Source organism: Anthonomus grandis, chromosome 12 (genome assembly GCF_022605725.1).
Source record: "Anthonomus grandis grandis chromosome 12, icAntGran1.3, whole genome shotgun sequence".
Lineage (NCBI taxonomy): Eukaryota > Metazoa > Arthropoda > Insecta > Coleoptera > Curculionidae > Anthonomus > Anthonomus grandis.
In genome coordinates this window covers 792,665-814,911 of record NC_065557.1, presented here as the reverse complement: position 1 = coordinate 814,911, position 22,247 = coordinate 792,665, and the positions used below count along the sequence as shown (strand labels likewise).

At 33.1% G+C, this 22,247-nt stretch overlaps 2 protein-coding genes across 8 annotated transcripts in view; one reads left to right on the top strand and one right to left on the bottom strand.

Moving 5' to 3' along the window:
- LOC126742676 (uncharacterized) overlaps window positions 1–5,815 on the top strand; it is an 85,479-nt gene extending 79,664 nt beyond the window's left edge. For both annotated transcript variants that reach the window (XM_050449424.1, XM_050449423.1), the window contains 3 exons: window positions 2,489–2,545; window positions 2,611–2,835; window positions 2,946–5,815. In XM_050449424.1, coding sequence (XP_050305381.1) covers window positions 2,489–2,545; window positions 2,611–2,835; window positions 2,946–2,989 — 326 coding nt within the window. In that variant the 3' untranslated portion in view covers window positions 2,990–5,815. The remainder of the gene's footprint in view (window positions 1–2,488; window positions 2,546–2,610; window positions 2,836–2,945) is intronic.
- A 35-nt stretch (window positions 5,816–5,850) lies between these two features.
- Window positions 5,851–22,247, bottom strand: part of LOC126742677 (copper-transporting ATPase 1) — a 60,934-nt gene continuing 44,537 nt past the window's right edge. For 5 of the 6 annotated variants that reach the window (XM_050449426.1, XM_050449430.1, XM_050449428.1 and 2 more), the window contains 10 exons: window positions 20,252–20,463; window positions 17,760–17,983; window positions 15,243–15,472; window positions 14,905–15,185; window positions 12,582–12,825; window positions 12,322–12,432; window positions 12,041–12,245; window positions 11,301–11,542; window positions 7,667–7,931; window positions 5,851–6,080 (listed from right to left, as the gene is read on the bottom strand). In XM_050449426.1, the coding sequence (XP_050305383.1) occupies window positions 5,960–6,080; window positions 7,667–7,931; window positions 11,301–11,542; window positions 12,041–12,245; window positions 12,322–12,432; window positions 12,582–12,825; window positions 14,905–15,185; window positions 15,243–15,472; window positions 17,760–17,983; window positions 20,252–20,463 (2,135 nt within the window). In that variant the 3' untranslated portion in view covers window positions 5,851–5,959. Of the gene's footprint in view, window positions 6,081–7,385; window positions 7,461–7,666; window positions 7,932–11,300; window positions 11,543–12,040; window positions 12,246–12,321; window positions 12,433–12,581; window positions 12,826–14,904; window positions 15,186–15,242; window positions 15,473–17,759; window positions 17,984–20,251; window positions 20,464–22,247 lie in introns of all 6 variants that reach the window. The other variant, XM_050449427.1, reaches the window with a different exon arrangement.

Sequence of the window (22,247 nt, the reverse complement as noted above, 5' to 3'; positions counted from 1 at the left end):
AACATACTGTAATCAGATGTTAGATATAAAAAACGTAGATAACGATATCTTTAATAAAATCTTGTGGACGGATGAAGCTGTATTTACAACAGCAGGGATGTATAATAGAAAAAATACTCACATGTGGGCACCAGCAAATCCTCACGCATACGTCGAAATAAAAAAACAGGGCAGAATGTCATTAAATGTGTGGTGTGGTATCCTTAGAAACCAAATAATTGGACCCATTATATTTCAAGGATCTTTGACTGGAAATAGGTATTTGCGGTTTCTAGAAAATGAGAAATTGAAGAGAAAACATGATTGGAACCCATGGTACCATTAACTGGCCACCAAACAGCCCTGATTTGACTCCTCTAGATAGTTTTTTATGGGGGTATCTTAAAAATGAAGTTTATAAGGAAAGAAGTGAAAATTTGGAGGAATTAAGGGAAAAAATTCAAAGAAGTATAAACTCCTTAAATGAAGAACACCCTGAATATATTTCAAATGCTCTGTTAAAACTGGACAAAGATTATAGAAACTGCGTTGAAAATAATGGCGGCCATATACAACATTTGTAAATATTTAAAGAAACAAGGCTCAAAGGTTTTTTTTTTCAAAAAACCAAATTTTTTTAAAAATGATGAATTAAATATTAACATTTTATATATTTTTGAAATTAGAAAAAAAATGTCTTTCATTTAAAGTAAAAATATACAAGGGGTTCCATTTAAAAAAAATTAACTTTGTGTTTTTTATTAATTTTGCGATACCCCTGTATTATATTTTATAACATTTCCTGGCGATTTAAGGTAAACCCTATAACGTTTATATCAAACTTTTTTTTCCACCTCGTATAGTAACCGAGCCAGGCTCTGTCTAAATATAAAAGACAACCCTGTACATAGGAGCATATTTCATATCATCAAAGAAGAAACTAAAAACAGAAGAGGCAAGAACTAACATAAAACAAGAATAAAAAGGAATCTGATCAACAGATGTATAATTAATTTTAAATATGAGTGGTTAAAATACTCTCCAATGCTATAGTAAGCTTTTGGTAAGATTAATTTCTTTAGTTCCCTCCTAAACTTTTTAACGTAACATACGGAGGGACTTTTTGCCTTAAATCTGCGAGGTCATAAAATATTTTTTTTTATAAGAAGTCAACTGTTAGATTCTCCGTTTAATATGGAAAAAATAATTACTCTTGCAAAATTATGATTTAAGGCACTGTTTTTAAAATATCTTAATTTAATTATTCAGAAAGACAAGAATTTATAAAAGTGTTGAATATAAAAGATGATCAGAAGTTACCTTAAGTCATTATTTCATTTGACAGGTTTAATTTATAAGATTATAATTATAAGATATTATTATAGATTCAAGCCTAATTTTCTTTTTTTTGTTGTTTTTGTAGCATTTTAACTGGCGTTTCTGTACAATTAAACTAAGATATTTTAAAAACAGTGCCTTAAATCAAAATTTTGCAAAAGTGACTATTTTTTTCCAAATTAAAAGGAGAATCTAACAGTCGAAAAAGGACCAAGCCCCTCCGTATGTTACGCCACGGGCAATTTTTTTAAAAACTTTAACACCCTGTTAGCAGCAGGTTATCTTCTACTGTTAATTTTTGAACGGACAATTAAAGCTTTTCTCATATTTTTTTACGATTATATTATTTTTTTTCTTCCAAGTTTTTAAGGCCGTTTCCTCAATTCTTTCAGAAAAATTCAACCGATTGTCGTTTTTCCGAGTCACTTCTTTTCCAAGGAAATTAAGCTATTTTTTTGTTCATCTTACAGACAATTCAATCTTCACTTTATGTTATGGCTAATGAGAAAATGACATTTAACAATACGATGAAAAAAAATTCTTTCAATGAAATTTATGATAAAAATCACTTAATTTCCCTGAAAAAGAAGTGTCTTGGAAAAATGAGAAATTGGTTACGTTCTCTTAAATGAGTTGACAAAATTGGCTTAGAAATCTCAAAGAAAAAATGATTTTTCTAAAAAATTGCCTTCATGATTTCCAAGAAAGATTTCCAATTTTAAACTTAACGGTGTTGTCAAAGTACCATAACCTTTAAAACTCATTCTTGGCAGTCAGTCACATAAAGGCAAATAGTGCATATTTCTAAAATGTTCAACGTCTTCATTGTGGACTGGCTTCACCACCGTTATAATGTAAAAATGTATGCTGCAATTAAGATTTATTGACGTATATTCGATCCCTACATTAGATGTCAATAAAGGACATCATATCCCGAACAGATTTTTTTAAATTGCACTTACTCGCTTTATCTATTACTGCTTACCATCCTATCAAAAATCTCTGTAACTTTAACAAAATAAACCCTTCCATTCTTGCTTCTCCTCTATCCACTTGTGAGTATTTTTTTTTTTTTTTTAATTTGTAGTTTATCTGATAATGTACGAAAACAGTTATTTTATTTGGGGTTTTCGCTTTATTTTAATGCTTTTATTATTTAAATTCCTTATAGATGAAACTCCTAAGTCAAGCCCAAGGAAACTCAGACTGAGGAGCGCTAAAGGTTCAGGTATTCAATTGGTTAATTTCTCATTGTTTAAAGCTTAAAAATGACCAAATTTTATGTATGTTTAGTGAGTGAACAACAGCCCGATACCACCCCAGTAACTACGCCTCCTAAGCAGTACAATTTCCGTCAACGGACCCCAATTGTTACCAAAAAGGATAATTCGTTAGAAAGCAAGAGAACTAAGAGGTTAGAGAGTAAAGGAGAAATGGAACTCTGTCCCTCTAAACTAACGAGGAAATTATCTAAGTTGGTTCAGAAACGGTCTTACCCTCTAAGGAATAGGGTAAAGGGTAAGCGAATAGGGTCTAAAGTGGTTATTTCAATTTTTTTTTTTGGTAGATTTCCTTGGGGGTTTACAAAAAGTCGATTTGGTTTAGTAATAGTTTTGATTCTTTTACAGGTGAGAATTTGGATGCGAAGAAGGCGAAGTCAATTAAGAAGTGAAGTAGAAGACTTGGTTCAATTTTATTTTATCTACATAGAAGTAATGTAAAGTTAGATAGTTTTAAGAACGTTCACTCGGAAGAACCTAAAAAGGATTAAATAAATCAGAAAAGGCTTTTTCAGGTGTATATTTTGGCCAGCGCTGATTTATTTCCTAGCAAAATAAGGTAAATTTAAGTCTGTTATGTTTTAATTGTTGATATACATATATTTGTACTTTGACCAAAAATGTTGTTTAGTTAGTTAATAATCTTCATTTTGGTTGGCACTAGTCAGATTTTGGTTTATAACCGTTAGGCGTAAGAATCATAGGTTAGATGTTAGTTTTAATTTGGTAGAAGGCAGAAAACAGAAATTGATCAAAAAAGGCCTTTTCAGTTTGTACATTTTGGTCATCACTGATTAATTTCTTAGTAGATAAGGTAAGATATTTTGGATAGCACTGTTTTTTTTTGTATAAAGTTTTTTATTTATTTCCTGTTATAAAAGTGCAGACATTTGAAAATTGCACAATTTGGACATAACTGTTTATCTTTATTGTACATATCACATTAGGTATAGGAATCGTAGGTTAGATATTAGTTTATAAGGCATCGAGAGGTAAATTTTGGCATTTCACTTTGGAGAAAATCAGAAAAGGCCTATTTAGATGTACATTTTGGTCAGCACTGATTTATTTCCTAGCAAATAAGGTAATTTTAAGTATTTTTTTTATAATTCTTGATATATTGTCGAAACTTTGTCATTTTCATCAGCAGTTTAAACAACAGGAAACTGAAAAAGGTTTATGGTATGTTTTGGTCAGCGTGGTGGTTTATTTTCTTGTATGTGCTGAGTCGATTTCTTTTTAACCATAAACTCGTACTTCCACCAAATTAAATTGAATTTAACTTTTAGTGTAACGTTTTGTTTATTTTTTTTAAATAACATTAAGTGTATAAATTACGTGTATTATTAGATATTAATTCTAGAGCAGTAGAAGAGGCAATGTAATAGAAATTAATTAGAAAAGGCCATTCCAGGTGTACATTTTGGACCGCACTATTTTTTTTTTGTATTAGGTTTTATATTCATTTATGCTGGTAAATGTACAAAGACATTTTAAAGTTATATATTTTGTTCATCACAAGTTTATTTCGTAACAGATAAGGGGATTTTTAACCACGTTTTTTGATTTTTGAAATAATGTTTAAAAATATGGGGAAAAGCGACCGTTTAAAGCCAACTTGAATATTATTTTGTAAAATATCGAAATGAATCAAAAGAAGTTGTACAGTTTCGTCACTGGGTCATTATTAATATTAGGTCTGTTATTTTATAGTTTTCATCTAATAATTCTCAATCATAGAAAAATTTGTACATTTTACTGTAGAAACCGATATGAAAATCTAGTTAAAAAAATGAATTAGAAAATGCCATTTTGGTCAGCACTGGTTAATTTTTCTTGTACATAATTATTAAGTATAGGAATCGTAAGTTAGATATTAGTTCTAAGGTGTTTTTTTTTATGAGGAACTGAAGGATAAATTTTGGTCATCACTGATTCATTTCTTAGCATATAAGGTGATTTTAAGTCAAGTTTTGAAATGTTGCTGTAGGAATAAAACGAAATTCGTGCCTTAAATACCGGAATAAATCTGAAAATAATGTAGATATTTAGCACTGGTTCATTCGCTCGCATATGTTAAGTTATATTTATAGTTAGATATAGAAATCGTAGGTTAGATATTAGTTCTAACGTTATGAGGAATTGGAGGATAAATATTTGCAACAAAACCGAAGTAAATCAGAAAAGGCCTATTCAGTTGTACATTTTGGTCATCACTGGTTCACTTCCTAGCGGTTAAGGTAATTTTAAGTTTTTAAAATTAATTAATTTGTACTTTTCCCTTCGGCTCATAATTTGACGTACGTTCTTTGTACATCAAGAATGTAGACAAGGCGATGTCCTAAAAAGAAAAACTTTGAATCAAAAATGGATCAGAAAATGCCAGTTTCATTTGTACATTTTGGTAAGAACTGGTTCATTTTTTTTGTACATAGTTATTAAATATAAGTTAATCATAATTTTTTGCAAGTAAAAATTAAAAAAAAAAGATAAAAAATTCGAGGAGTAAAAACTGATATGAATCGGAAAAGGCCATTTTAGTTGTACATTTTGGTCAGCACCGATTCATTTCTTTGTACTTAACAATTAGTTTTAAGAATTTTAGGTTAGTTATTAATTTTATGATGGTTCTTCCAGAAGAATCTAAAAAGTTTATTAAACTTAAGAGGAAAAAGCGAATATAACCGAAATGAATCAGAAAAGGCCTTTTCACTTGTACATTTTGGTCATCACTGATTTATTTCCTAGTACATAAGGTATCATTAATTTGTTTTAAATATTTGTTAAAATGGAAACCAAAGTATGTATGTACGTTTTGGTAATCACCAGTTAATTTTTTTATATAAATTAAATTAGACATATAGGAGTAAAATAAGGATATTCTATAAGTCAGACAAAGTGATTCTGCTGGTGCAAGTTAAATAAATCAGAATGCCCATTTTGGCCAGCTATGAATCACTTTATTACTTGAAACGAGAAGTATTATTAGGTTACATTTTTAGTGCCGCAGGTTATTCAGCTGCGGTGCGTGACTGTTTTAAAGTATTAACGGTGTAAGTTCCTTTAAATGCTTAGGATTTTATTTTTTTTTTTTAATAGATCAAGAGAACGGGAAATGTTTTAGTTTTTTACGCCAAATATGCTCACTTGATCTATAAATGTTACGGAATTTTATTTTTGTTTTTTTTTTGCTTATTAAACTTTTATTTGTAACTTTATCATTGTTTTATTTTCGTGAAAGAAAACCCCAAAATTTCTTGATAAAAATAGCTTTATTATATCAAAATCACATAAGGAATATAAAAAAAAAACATGGCGTGGTTAAGTAACTAAACCATAAAAAAAAATGTAAAAAGGGAAGATTAAATGAGAGGCTGCTCCACGTCGTATTCTCGGGATTTTCCGCTAAATCCCACCTGGTTGTCGTCGCTCTCCGATAATAGTCGTTGTTTAGTTGACGATTTGCCGCTTTTTCCAAGGAACCTGTGACCAACAAAATCTGGATTATTTTCAGTGGACTTACGTTTTGTTTATATGGGACAAACAAAAATAGCAACTTAGAACATCGAAAGGCTAGAGTTAGGCATTGCCAGGGAACTATGAGCAGTTTTGCAATGATGCCAAATGCTTATGTAGAAATGTCAAAAAACACGCTTCATAATAAAAACATTTGTGAATTATTTTAAGAGGCGCAAAACATTATTATTCCTCTTTAATAAAATATGAAGCATTTTTTTTTTTCATAAAATATGATAAGATACTCTATAAAGAAGTCAACATTAAAAGTTAAATATCTATAGATAACGTGTATTAGAGAAAAAGGCAACAACGTCGCTCATTCGCATTGTTGATTCCACCCGACACAAGAAATCTTTACCAGTGACGTGGTCAAGAAATACTTACAGGATAAATATTTATTATTAATAGATTATGCTTTTAATTATAAAAAAATATCGTTTATGAATTCTTTATGCGTTTTTTTAACGTACTTCATTAGAATTTTACATTTATGGAAATTAAATATTTTATATTTATTATAGATTTCTTAATAAGTTTTATTATTCTACGGTTATGACGACGGTTGTCCCTTGATATGGTGTTTTGACAATATCGATATTTACTTGTGAAAAGATTGACTTAAATCGCCTTTTTCCCATGTTGCGGCACAAACGACACAAGTCTACTATCGTAACAGTTCACAAAAACACTGAAATGACTCAACCTTTTTCAACTAAAAACTAAAGAAAAAAATAGAACTTCAACACAAAGCCGTTTGTCAAGATGACATCAGCTTCTGCTTGCGGTGTTGACATTTCAAATTTTTTATAAGCGATTTTAGGAATAAAAATGTTAATAATTTTTAGTTACTTTGAAGATATGTATTATTTTTGCGTAACATAAATCTATTTCTACTTTTTATTTTAAATCCAACATCAATAAGTTAAATTAACCTTATGATATGTGTTGATATTTAACTGAAAATTTCCTATTTTGAAAATGGATGTAAATTTGACAACAGAGTCATTATCATTTTAATAAAGTTGGTGTTTACTAATTCTAGCCTTTTAATGTTCCAAGAATAGCAACAATAAAACAGTTTTACACAGCAACAATTCAAATGCAAGAAGGTTACTTTAAAGCGGTACTCAAACGTTAGTAAGAGGCAAGTTAAAAAGTTAGTGAAGTCCAATAACAACTCGAAAGACATTCCTAGAATTTCCAAGAATGTTTCGTCTATTTTCGTTATTAGAAAAGTGATAGGCACAGAAACAAACAAAAATAACTTACGACAAACCAATCACCGCAAGAGACTATTTTCAAGCCTGAGGATTAACTAAAAATTTGCAGCTCGTTTTTTCAGCTCTAAAAAGAGAACACAACATACATATGGGTGCACTTAATATAAATATAAATTTATACAACCCTCTACCAATCTTTTACAGTATTACCCTTTACCAGTAAGTATTTTTATTCTGTAAACCCCTTGACCTTTATAACCACTACATCAAAGTCCTACATATGCAACTGAGCCAGATATTGTCTCTTATTAAATAATGATAAAGTAGTACCTAGACAAGGTGGTGGGACTGCCCTCGGCCATACTCTCGATATCGTCCAGTCCACGATGGATCGAGATGGCGTCCAGGGTGCATTTGTCACGACTCGCCAAATATTCGGCGGTTTCGAGGTCGCGTCTGGTCGGTTTTCGCCAAAGTTTCAACAATAGTGAGGAAGCGACCACGGAAACGGAACTCATGGCCATCGCGGCACTCGCCATCCACGGCGCCAACATGAATCCGACCATACTGAAGGCACCAGCTGCCAACGGGATTCCTTTAATAATAAAAAAGTTGGTTTAATCTTTAATATTATTAATTCAAATTTTTATTTTCCAACAGGAAACAAATCCTAATAGTAAGACAATTATTAAAATATCGACAAAAAAATTTTTTCTATTATTATTGTGTTGTAACTATAGGTTTGTTCTCACTGCGAATTTCTTACAAGTTTGAAACCGTGTCCAAACCATTTTTGAGGCGCATGCATAAAATATTACCACTACGGGTTGAGTGGAGAAGAAAACTTTTTTATGCCAGTGGGAAATGTGAAAATAAATATAACATAAACAAAAAAAATTACACTACAACCTTAAAGTATGTAGCTGTATATTATTAATAGAGTTTAAGCTTGTGTGATTATTTGCTACTTCAGAGCTTACTCTAAAATGGTCAAAAAATTCGATTCTATTAAATTGGGAGACAGTTTCATCAAAATAGTTTTGATTTTTAGGCCTTATCGGCTTATCCGTTCTTCAAATACATCTTTAAAAGTCTGTATCGGAATCAACAAAATTTCCATTTCCTTAATGTGTATTTTTAGACTAATCCAACAATTTAAAATACAATTTTTGAAAACGAATATCAGGGACTATACAAAAACGTTATACGTTCATATTCCGAAGATCGGCGTTGACTAGCTACCCGAATTCTCTGACACTGCTTGAAATAAATCCGAAAACAAGTCTGACTATCACATGACAATCAGGAATTTGTGTAAGAACATTAAACTTTTAATTTGAAACCGATCAGAAGTTTCTGTGCGAACGCATTTTACTCTATGGCGCATGTTTATTTGTCGAAAACTTGTTTCTTACTGCTGTGAGAACAAAGCTTATAACTTTGTATTTTGAGGACAAATTTTTAATTTGAATTGAAAACAGCCCAAGTGACTAACAACTAAGTGTTTTTCTTGATATTTTGTACGGAGTACGAAAATTAATCTTATTTACCCTAAAGTTTAATCCAGAAGCACGTTATTGCACTCAAAATCCCATCCTCAATAATGGCTTTATATTAATTTGGAAAAATCATGAATATATGTTAAGCAGTTCCAAAATTATGCTCAAAATAAATTATACTCTATTTCAGAAGTGTGTAGAGCAATAAAACCTCATTAGGTATGCAAAAGTGGTACCTGGTGATCCACCAATATTTTATGCCACTACCTTAGTTGGGTATTAGTTTCAATGTAAAATTCTTTCTTTTCGTTGATTCAGGTAGTGCCACCCGGTTTTGGGTCAATTTATGAGTTTTGCCCATTGTTACCCACTGATAAACATTGAAAACGGTTCGCCAAAGGCGTGCAACTGGGACTTGTTTTTTACCTTATAATTAATGTACTTAAATGCTATTTTTTTTAGAAAGTTACTTTTGTTTTAATGGAATAATATATTTTTTTCACAAATTTATTGAACATAATATGTAGAGTAAAACAGTTGAAAATGTCACTTTTGGATCTGGCACTTTTTGAACAGTGTATAACAATTTTAAATTATAATAGATTGTAGTCTTCTTCGTCATCTGAGGAAACTGTCATCACCTCTTGACATTATAATTAAAGGATCGACTGTCTGATCGATGAGGTTGTCAAGATCCCACATTTTGTCCTCTTGCTTAATTACATGCTGGACTGCTTTTCGCCAATTCTCTGGTGTCGCTTCCGTAATGGCTTGATCAAACAGTAGCTTAACATCTTTCATTTTAAAAGTCGTGTTTTGTCTTGCTACAAATTCTTTTACCTGCGCCCATATCAGTTCTATAGGATTTAGTTCGCAATGATATGGCGGTAAGCGCAGTACAGTTATATTATATTTTTCGGCTATATCTTCCACGGCGTATTTCATGAAACGAGTTTTTTGTAAGTTTGCTATTGCCAGCAGTTCTTTTTTTATCAAATTTACTTCAAACCCAATACCTTTTGCAGTCAGCCAATCGATAATTTCTTGCTTTCTCCAACTTGAAGTTGCTACTAACGCCGTGAATGATAGCTTGCGTTATCCATAACCACCACCGAATTAGCCGGAAGAAATTTTATCATTTCACCAAAATAGTCCTCGAAAACGTCTGAGTTCATGTCTTCATGGTAATCTCCTGTGCGAGTCGACTCAAAGGTTAGCAGACCTTCTTTTAAAAATCCCTCTTCGCTTCCAATATGTGTGATTATAAGTCTTTTTCCTTTTCCCGAAGGTACTTTAATACCCGTAGACAGGTCTTCTATGAAAGCTTGGCGAGCACTGGTTATATTTTTGTCTTGCCACATTTTTTGGACTATATAACCTTCGTTAATCCACGTCTCATCAAGATAAAAAACTTTCTTTTGCTCCCTGCGGTACTGCTTGATACTTCTCAAGTATTGTCGTCTCCAACAAACAATTTCGTCGCTCTCCAGTAAAAGTGCTTTGCGGTTATGCTTTTCCCAGGCAAAATCCATATTTTTTAAAGTTTTCCATAAAAGTTTTCTACTTATCAACGGAATACTGTCATCTCGGCCAAGCTCCATTCAAATTTTGTCTAGGGTGGGTATTTCCTTTTTAAAATAAAAAGAGTGAACTTTTCTTCGAATTATACATTTAGCATTTTCATCAAGGACTTTTGTAGGTCGTCCTGGCTTTTGCTTGGGAGATTCCACTTGACCTGCTACTTTTCTTTCCCGCAACAATTTGAAAATGGTGGACTTTCCAATTCCACTCATTCGAGAACATTTTTCAACAATTTCTTGCACAGTAAAACTAGGGTAATCGTGTTTTATGCAATCATGTACATTTAAAATAATAACTTTTTCACTCAGCGATAGTGGAGAATTTTTAGTACATCTTTTCGTTGGACTGAATACCTCCATTTTTTAAATATTGGGATAATAATATTGTGATTACACTACAGCGTAGCAGTGACTACTAACGTTTAAAATATGATTTAAAAGTATTTATAGTCTGTATATATTACCTGACCCCATTTTTGCATGTTACAAAGCGTTAAAAGATAGGTACCTATACAAAAGGATTAAAAGTATTTATTTAGTATTTAATCTCTTTCAAAATAAAGGCATTTAATCCGTGAAAATTAAATTCATAAATATTATAAGTACCAGCGCCTATGAACTACCACGAAATGTAGCCAAACAGAACGGAATTCCCCAGTTTATTGCTCTATACACTTCTGAAATAGAGTATAACTATTTATTGAAAAAAAAATCGTAAAAATTTCTTGAGATAAAAGAAATACTTCAGCCAAAACTGCCCTAACTACCCCAGTTCTTAACTGAGAATAACTTTTTTATCTTTAAATCCAAATGGCTCTATACCTAACAATGTCCACCAATGGACACAAACCATGAGATACGTGTCAAAATAATGTCGATCCTCACCTAACAAATTGTACATGCTGGCAAACACGAAATTCAGTCTTATCCGGTTCACGGTTTTCCTGCTAAGCTGCAAACAAGCGATGACGTCCAGCAGGTCGTTTCGCATCAGAACGACGTGGGCGGCCTCCACCGCGACGTCGGTACCGGCCGCTATCGCCACCCCGACGTCCGCCTGAGCGAGGGCCGGCGAATCGTTTATTCCGTCTCCCACCATCGCCACTCTTATTCCTCTGTTTTGATACCTGAAAACGCAGTCATTTGATGTAATCAGGGAGTAAAACGAAGCTTTTTTTTAATGTAATATACAGGGTACGGCTAAAGCTATACCGAGAGGAAAAAAACTTATGTGACATGGTTAAAAGGTTAACAAAAATCTACAAACTAAAAATAATTTTACATATATAGGGTGCGTCGAAAATAAATTATATTAACTTATATATGTAGTTTTTTCAAATGAAACACCCTGTATTTAAAGGCGTTATGTAATTGGAGACAAGAGCTTTACACTGATACCTAATTTTTTTAAATGTCATTACGGCGCTAGCACTTAATTCGTATTTTTAGGATTTTTTTAGTGTTTTAAGAGGTTTATTATAATTATTATAATGTAGCAAAGTATTCCAATGATTTAAAAAAACAGACTTCCATTGTCAAATTTTGTACTCCAAAGAGCTCCATTTCCTCGACTACATAGAGAGTAGTAAAAACAGCCTTATTAGGATTTAGAAAAAATGTTTTACCGTTGTACTCTGGCGACTTTATGGGACGGCAGCACTTCCGCGTACACCTTAGTAATCCCAACTTGTCTGGCTATACTGGCGGCCGTCTGTCTATTATCGCCGGTAAGTAAAACGACCTCCAGGCCCATTTTCTTGAGGGTGTAGACGGCGAGATGCGCCTCCGGTTTTACCATGTCCGCCACACTAATCATCGCCACAATTGCACCTGAGTAAACCGGCATTTAGTTATAAAATAAAAGAATTTAAAGGGAGTTTTGTGATGTTAGGGTCAATAAAATTACCGTTGAGTGCGCATAGGACGGCAGATCGACCCTCCTCCTCTTCGGCCACCATTTTTCTGTCCACTTCCGGGTTGACGTTTAAACCGTTCCGCCTCATCCACTCTCTGTTACCTTAAATGAAAATCGATCATTTATAAGTAAGGTTTTGGAATGGCATATTGAAAGCAAGAACTCAGCAATATCTATTTTATTAATGGGAAGGGCTCAGAGGGATCACTAAAGGATTTCTAGCAGGTTTGACAATTGCGGAATTGACATACCGACAATCACTTCGTATTCTCCCAATCGCATGTCCTGGGGCGCGTCGCCCATCCCGATCAGATGTCCCAGTCGCATGTCGGGACTTTGGTAAACCTCCACGTCCACTCCTTTGACCTTAAAACTGCCGGAACTACCGGCGGACACTAGCGAGGTAAAAGCGGCCAGTTCGGGACTGTTTTTCGCATTCTTTATCGAAGACGAGAGGTCGCCGACGGTGCATTTCAAGCCGCAACCAGGAACGGCCTAAGAGAATTTCATTTTAAGTCTAAGTATAAGTTTAACGGGGATAAAATGGGTCGGTTTTCTGGATAGGGGGCGTTCAAATTTAGTTTAATTCTTAGGATCAGTATTGGAGTTCTTGGTTATATCTCGAAAACCAGGTAAATGCGATAAAAATGTGAGTATTTTTTAATTTCTTTTGGGTCTTTATAGCATTTCTCTATTATTGCTTAGATATACAGGATAATTCAGTGCAACATATATTTAAGTATATACATATATTAAGTATTTAAGTATAGGAAACCCATGTCCGGTAAAGTGTCACTACGACACTACGGTCCTAAGACGCGTTAAAGACGATGAATTGCCTAAATAGGATGTAATTCATGCACTTAATTTTTGCCTTTTGTACATGATATCATCACAGCAATTGTTCAAAATGTCAATATCAATGTTTAAAATGTTATAGCTGATGATTTTCAACATCAGCAACGTTGGTCTGTCAAAGTGTGGACAGGCGTTCTTGGTGATTTTCTGTACAAGTACATGAGGATTTGGCTCGTCGCACCGTTGTATTGACAGAGTTGGAGCAGTTTCTTGGCCCTCTAGGTCATCCAATTTAACGTCGCTAGATTTTTTCCTGTGGGGCAATGTAAAGTTATTGGTCTACGAATCTCCAGTAGAAACAGAACATGACTTCATTGGACGAATAATAGCAGCATTTGAAACCATTCAAAACGAATAACAAATTTGTAGTCAAGTCCGCGGAAATTACGTGCGACGTTTAAATCGGTGTATACAGGTTGGAGAAAGACATTTTGAATAATTACTGTGATGATATCATGTACAAAAGGTAAATTGCATTTAGGCAATTAATCGTCTTTCTAATTTTTGACACGTCTTAGGACTCTATACCCAAATGTTTTCTCTTAATGCACTGAATAACCCCTAGAAGTTTGATCCCATAGTTCTGAAACACCTTGTATTGTTGTTTCCTATGCAGAAGAGGCATATCAGAGAGCAGGGATAGGTCTCAGTGGCGTGCATCGATTGCTGGATGATAATTTATTGGGGCTTAATTTGTCAAAAACATTTTTTATTACATTTTCACCTACATTATCTGACCGGCATATTTTAGGCACATTGTCGATAAACGCACATCTAAAATGGGATGAACATATCACTTATTTAAATAAAAAAAATCGCAACATATTTTATATAAGTTCTACCAATTACATGAAATCCTTAATCCTGAAGAATATGTATGTTTAATGTGCAGTAAATTATACTAAGTAAAAATCAATGAACCGGCTAATTTTGAAAAGCATAACTATTAAACAAGATTTTCACAACAAAACAATATTAGTGTCCCATATATGTCAGCTTCATTTTAAACCTCACTTCAACACCCTAAACTTCATTCTTTAACCTACCTGCATTTTAAATTTTATATATTATTGTCCATTATTAATACATTTCTTTTCGTTTGACATATTGGTACTTTGTAAAACCTTTTTTTTTTAGCGAATTTTTGTTTCTTGGTACTGTATCCGTGAAATTTTCTTCTTAGCTGAATATTATCTTAAATTATTTTTAATTATTCTTTTCTCTAATATAGGGACGTTTATTTAACTTTGAATATTGAATTCTTTATAAAATGTCTTAAGCATATTGTATTAAATAAAATGTTTCATATCTTATTAAAGAGAAACAGTAGTATTGTTTTGTGCCTGTCAAAATAAGTGACTAATTTTTATGATATTATGAAGTGTTTTTTTGCCATTTCTATACATCATTGCATCAGAGTTTGTTGCAAGCAAACAAACTGCCCATAGTTCCACGGCAATGCTAATTCTAGCATCTTTCACTTTTCTAAGAAGGCATTTTAGTATTAGGAAGGATTAGTTTAGTATTATTGAATGAATGTAATATATTTTGAATTTGAATAAATTGAATATATAAATGAAGATCCTTCCACCAGGATGCCACTGGTCCAAACGTTTGCTCTACCGTAAAAGTTCAACCAATACACATTTAGCATTTTTAGTCAATCCTCACCATAGACGTAATATAACTAATTATATTTAATGTGTGCCCTCTCACCTGAAAACTCTTACTGCTCCCGCCAACGTCGCACCCTAAAACGTCCCTCACGTATTTCAAAATGGCGGCCGCGATCGGATGCTCCGAATTTCCCTCGGCACAACCGACCGCCGCCAAAATCAGGGCCGGACCGTAACCGTCATTTTGCATCCATACCCTAGACACTTCCGGGGTACCTTTGGTGATCGTTCCGGTCTTATCGAACATTATCGCTTTGATCTTGTGAGCGTTTTCCAGCGGACCCGCGCCCTTAATTAAAATCCCATTTAAGGCACCCACACCTGAAATCGAGGTTAGGTCAGTGGTGGGTCGGTTAATGAAGGAAGAGAAGTTCAAACCTGTTCCAACCATGACGGCCGTAGGGGTCGCCAGTCCTAAAGCGCATGGGCAAGCGATCGCTAAAACGCTCAGGGCGCACCGGAAGACGAACTGTAAAATCACTTCCGTTTTAGTGAAGCCCTCTTTCTCGTGATGGCTGACCGGAAGTCTATCGAAATCCACCGCGCCGATTATCGACCAGATTATTAGGGTGAGTATGGAGACGCCCACCACCGCTGGCACAAAGTACCTAAAATGCCATACAAGTTTGTTATGTGGGTGGATCTTTATGGTGTTCTTGAGGAATTTTGGGGATCTGAGTAGAACTCAAGTTAATTAAGACTTTCTGGATGGTATATCAATAAATTTTGGAATGTTGTGAGTATAAAATAACCTGACACTGGAATTAAAAGCATTAAAGCCACAGGTTTTCCACAATTTGTTCATCTCTTAAGCATAGATTACAAAAATATCAAATTTCAAGACTTTTTTAACACGTTTTTTTGGACCCAGAATTTGTCATCTCAATATCTCAGGAAATATTAGTGGAATTTAAAAATTTAAAGTATTAATTACCGTTGGAATTAATTAAAAGGATTGTGGCCATAATTTTCCCAAATCGTCGTCAATTTTAATGAAAAATTATTAACAGTTGCTAGAGGTTAAGATTTACTTGGAGGTGCTATTGGAAACTTAAGGAGTAAATTTTTGTTTTTCAAAAATTTTAATTATGTTTAATTGTATTCCAGGCATTTCCACTATTTCTTTAATTTTTTCCAGGATTTCAGACGAAGGTTTACACATCTTACGTCAAATAAATAAAGTAACTTTTCCGGGCAATTGGACCTTAATTTCCTATTTCTTTTTCTCTGTAAAAGGTAGTTTAATTTAAATTGCACTTTTTTTTGTCTTTCAAGAGTTTGAAATATTTTTAAATTTTTCGAATTTTTTAATGTTTTCCAGACTTTGAGGCTTAATGTTTATGTTCTCCCCGAGTTTCGATCATGTTCAATTTTGTTTCAGAACATTTGGGGAATTTCTTATACTTTCCATGCATTTTAATTAGTTTTCCTACCAGGCTTTCCCAATATTTTATTAATTTTATTTCAGCTTTTCATAGGAAGATTCTATATCTTATAAAAAATATTTAAGTGAATGAATTATGAGTTTGGAATATTTTAAAAACTTTTCTTGTTTTTACGAGTAATTTTCCAAGCATTTTTAGTAAAATTGCATTTTCAGGCATCTGCGGCTATTTTTTATGTTTTTTAGGCATTTAAAAAACTTCTTTCATATTTTCCAGCCTTTGGGGGTAAATTTTTATATATTCCATGCATTCTAAATTTTATTCCGTTCATTTGGAGTATTCTTAAGTAGCTTAATTAATTTTCCTTCCAGGCTTTTATTTTTATGTGCTATTTAGGCTATACCCGTGCTCCTTTGTCCAGTGAACATTGAATTACCGCATCATGTCAACCCTTTATCACAACTTCCTCTTATGTTATCGGTTTTTGCTAAGACAGACACAAAACACCTAAAATGCCCTGAATTCTTTTAAAATTATAAGTATGTACATGCCTTGTAATTTCCTAAATTCCTTCAATTATAGGTACTACACGTTTCCTGCGATATTTCTTTCATTTGAGCCCAATATAGTGTAGTTCTCCAGGTTTAATTCCTAGTTGAGCAAAAATATGTACTCTAATTCTGAGCAATTAAGAATGAAAAACTTTTATGTTCGAAATGTGTGTATATTTGTGAGATTAGTGAAAGGAGGAGGACTATGTACGTTTCAATTTCCTCATGATACAACTCCACTGTAAGAAACTACGTTTTATAGACTTAAAGTACATTTCAGAACTAATTTTTTGATTTGATGCGATTTAAGGTTTTCCAGAAATCAGGCGAGTAAATTGTTATGTCATCCAGATATTGAAAATAATTTTTTGCCATTTTGGACTTATTTTTTCTCTCTTCCAGGTTTTTCAGGGTTTTCCAAAGATTTCCAATCCAAGTATATTTTCGCGTGTTCCATAGACGTGTCACGTCACATTTATGCCTTTAAGAAACAAGCACTTCCATGTTTTTAAAGTGATTTTCAACTTTAAATTATAACTGCGGTCTATTTCCGAGATTCCTTCAAATAAAGATATCACTGGTGCGATATTTCTATCAACTTGATCGCAATACAGCGTAGATTTCAAAGAAATATCTCGGAAAATTTGGCAACATGACTTAGTCTGGAAGACTGGCCAGAGATTGTAAGTATAATTTTACGTCGATTTTGTGCCTTTCGAACACTGGGCACAGCAAGGTTTTTAAATCGTTTAAAAGTAATTTCAAATGTTATTCCAGGCATTAAAAATTTCGTGTCCAGCTTTTAGGTTCACTTCTTGTATTAGTTTGCATAAAATTATAATTTAAAGTGACTTTTAAGTATTAAATAAAGTTACTGAGTAAGAACTGGCACTGTTTTAACCACCCACTATTCTTACATATTTAACTTATTCTTGACTTATTGATTGACATATTCTTACCCGGCAATTTTATCGGCTAAATGTTGTATCGGTGCCTTGGAGGTTTGCGCCTCCTCCACCAGTTTAACGATCTGCGATAAAGTGGTGTTTTCACCCGTATGAGTCGCCTCGAGTATTAACAGTCCGTGTTGGTTTATCGAACCGCCGATCACCGTGCTACCGATTTTTTTCGGTACTGGCATACTTTCCCCCGTAATAAGACTCTCGTCGCACATCGACTGACCCTAAACAACGACAAAAACAAACATTAATCCCATATATTCAATTTTTTTTAATGATTTAATTAATGTTATAAAAGTCTTAACTTAGAACTACGTTTTAACGCTTAAATTTATCCTCCGAAAGTTTATTTAAATAAATTGTGAAAATATTTTCAATGGTTGATTGATGATTGGTTTGCTAATAATTTTGCAATATGCCTGTTAAAAGTTTTTGGACCTTTGGTGACAAAATTGGTTCTAACTTGGAAAGTTTTTCAGGTACAGGAAATGTTTGCACACGAAATTGCCCAAATTGAAAGAAAAAATGCCCAAACCAAAATTGCCCTGAATACCCAAATTCTTAACACAAAACTACGTTTTTACTCCTAAAATCGTCCTCAGAAAACCCCTTGTAATGATGCAAAAAAATTATTAAAATATATCTGGTAATAGTAACAAAATGTTGGTGTTCCAATATGAGTTCCATATCTACAAACTCGGTGGCTCTTGAATCTTGCCTGACAAATCGGTTTCTAACTCGGGATACAAAAATGGTTCTTGTACAAAAATATTGGGAAAGAAATTCCCTTGTTATCGCTTAAAAGCGTTTGAAGCAAATTTGAGTCATTTCATGAAAATATTCACAAGAAACATTTGCCAAAAAAATAGTCCTATCTGGTCATATCCTTAACCTAGAACCAGGTGTTTACCCTTAAATTCATCGTCAAGAAGTCCTCTATATTTAAAAAAAAAAACAGTACAACATTTAAAGCGGCTTTTAAGTTACATACACAAGTGTCTGATAATAAATAAAAATCTTGGTGTCCCAATATGAGTTCTATATCTATAAATTTGGTGGTTCGTGGACCCTGGTTAACAAAACCGCTTCTAACTCGAAAAGTTTTTGAGGTACAAGAATCTTTTTTACAATGAAATATTGAGAAAGAAACACTCTTTTTTTCGCCTAAAACCGTTTTATTGAAGTTCAAACTATTTCCTCAAAATATTCCCTCGAAAGCGGAAATTTGACAAGAAAAGTAGCAAAAAACGCTCCTATCAAAACCACCTAAACTGCCCACGTTTTTACTCTCAAATCCATCCTCAGGAAGTCCCTAATATTGACGTAAAAAAATTACGAAAATACTTAAAGTGGCTCCTAAGTTGCAATCAAACATGCCCATTAATTAATTGAAATTTTAATGCTGCAACATTCCAACTAGATAGAACTTTGATGGGTTGATTATATTATATTATGAAAATGTAAATACGTTAATTATTCTGCTAGTTTTTGTACAATTTTATTAGTATTCTGTAGTTAAAATTGATTCGTAGGGTTTCTTTAGGGTTCTACTTACGTTTGGTTTATTATTTTCATCTATATTGTTTAGTTTTTAAGTAGTTCATCTTGTTCGAGAGCTCCATTTTGGCCCCAATTTAGGTTATTTAGGTTATATTGTAAATCCTTGTAGTTCTAATTTTCTAGAATTTGTATACTTGCTTGCTTTGACTGTGAGTATTCTCCTAAAATTATTGGTCTCTTTCGGCAAAAACAATGAAGATAATTCCAAATATTTCGAAACTGTTCCATCGGGTTTTAAAAAGGACGCGCTTCGTGACAATTCATTCAGTTTTAATCGTTTAGTCAGTTTTTACCTTGGAAACAATTAAACGACAGTCAAGGCGAGTTAGGTTAGTGCTTTTGACGTTGACAATAAAAGTGTGTTCCCGAATTTCGTTACAATATTATTTAATACGGTACATTCCGGTATATTTGGATCTATATAATTAGTAACCTTCTTGTAGAAATATTCAAATTGATGCGTATTGAATTAACAACTTTTATTCCTAAACAGCCCCTTTATTTCTAAAAAAGACAGTTTTAATGGAGAATTATTCACAATAAGATTTTCATTTAGAATTGAAAATACTTTAACAAAGTGACTTAGTAAACCAACTTAATCGTTCGACCCTTTAAAAGTCATTCTGTAAAAATTCCCTTTTGGGCATCAAATGCCTTTGAAAAAGGGAAACATTTCATGAATCTGGGATTTCAATTAATTTTTCCTTCTTTCAGACATTTCATGGAATTTCCAGGTCACTTTTCGTTACTCTCAGATTCAAAGTCATTTTCTAAAATATGTTTAAAGTACTTTTTGGTTTCTACCAGTCATTTTTCCAATCCACCCTCTAAAACACTTACTTTAATCCCGTAAAAATTCATTAAAGGGGAATATTCCCTTCATAAAATCATCAGGACAGAAACAGTGGTAATAAATTAGAAGTGGTGTGTACCTGTATAACTTTCCCGTCGACGGGTACCTTGGCACCGGGCACCACCTTTAAAATATCCCCCCGTTGCACCAAATCAACGTTAACGTTCTGCTCGTTGGTGATTTCTCCTTTGGGTCCCAAAGTGACGATCACCGCATCGGTCGCCTTTAGTGATAACAGTCTGCTTAATGCCTCCGAGGTTTTGCCTTTCGCGATATGCTCCAACCATCGACCTAAATAAAAATTGATCAACGTTTTATTAATGAAAACACTGTAAAAGGAAAAATCGGGGAAAAGTGAAGGTAAAATGGGGAATTTGAGGTGTGTTAATATGTGTGTTGTCCCAAATTTTAGAATTTCCATAAGAACTACTTTAAATGCTTTGGAAAATATGAAAAATGACTGTAAAATGCAGTCACTGATCGAAGGAATAAATTTACTTGCATGGAACTTGTATAGAAAATTATAGGAAAAACTAGAGGAATTCGTGGAATAAAATGGAAAGAGTGCAAAAGTCTGGAATGAACAAGAACTGATTCTAAATGTTTAAACTAAAAAGTCTGCAATACATAAAAAAAGACTTTGAATATTTATAAGATGAAATAAATTATTTGTAAACGCTACGAACGTCATATCCATAGGAATATTTGAAGAATTTTTTATTTGTCATGTTAGGCTTTTACAGGCAGTTGAACGACATCTTTGGATACTTCTAGGCAACAAAGGTCTCTCAAATATTTCACGAATCTCATTACTTCTAGGCGTTTTACAAAAATTGCGTTCACTTCCAGGCATTTGAAATTCTTGTTCGAGTAATTTGTCCTTTAGGTGAGGCCTTAGTGAATCTTTTTGCACTTCCAAGCCTTTCACGCACGCTTCATTCACTTTGCAGTCAATTGAATAATTTCAGGAATTGAAAGTAACTTTTGACACTGCTAGAGTTACTTTTTTTGTTACTTTCATACAAATAAAGTTTATGTTTTGCTCCTTCAAGGCACTCAGTACCTACAGGTATTTGAAGTGTTTCTGAGCTATTTCAAATAATTTTGTATCACTTCCAGGCGTTTAAAGCTACGGTCAGTTTTTAGGCACCTAGAGTTGTGTATTTTATGCAGAACTGTTTACTTTCAGGTGTTTGAAGTTAATATCTCACTGTTATTTGCACTAAAGTAATTTGTTGTTGCTGCCGGTCAATGTAGGGTTTTTTTTCAGTCAGCTGAAGCCATTTTTTTTTATTACTTCCAGGCGTTTGAGGCCACCTTTTGTTACTTTTAGGTGTTTCATTTGATGGCAGTTTTTTTCACTTTTACAGGCATTTTACGTAAGTTTTTGTTACTTTATGGTCGATTCTTGCTATTTACAAGGATTTCAAATGATTTTCTCCCAGTTCCAAGCATTTTATGGGAATTTCTTGGATTTCCCAAAAAAATATATGACTAGTGTCGTATATTTACAACACTAGTTGTATATTTGTTTGGCCCCAAACAGTTAAATTTACAGTTAGCTGAAACAATTTTTTAGACAGTTTAAGCTACTTTCTGACATTTGAAACTCAGCTGGAACCATCTTTTGTTACTGCAAAAGGGTTCGCGGTCAGTTTCCAGACAATTAAAGCAATTTTTTATCGTTTCTTTATTTCTTCCAGGTTTTTCATACTATTTCCAATTTCCACGACAGTCTTCAACTTTTAATTCATTTCATCACATGGAAGGTAATTTTTTAAACAGCTAATGGAAATTTATTCAATTTCCTGGCATTGAAAGTGATTTATTCACTTTTCAGGTAGCGAAGTAATTTTTTCCGTTACTTCCAGACATTTCCTGTTACTATTTGTTCAATTAATGGTGCAATTAACAATGTCATTTTGTTTCAAGCGTTTCACATAATTTTCTAATCATTTCAAGTTTTTTTTCCTTACTTTCGGTAATATTCTTAGTGTACTTTTCTTATTTCCAAGCATTTCAAGTCATTTTGTTTCTAACTCCAGGTATTTTAAGCAATTTTATATACCTAGGAA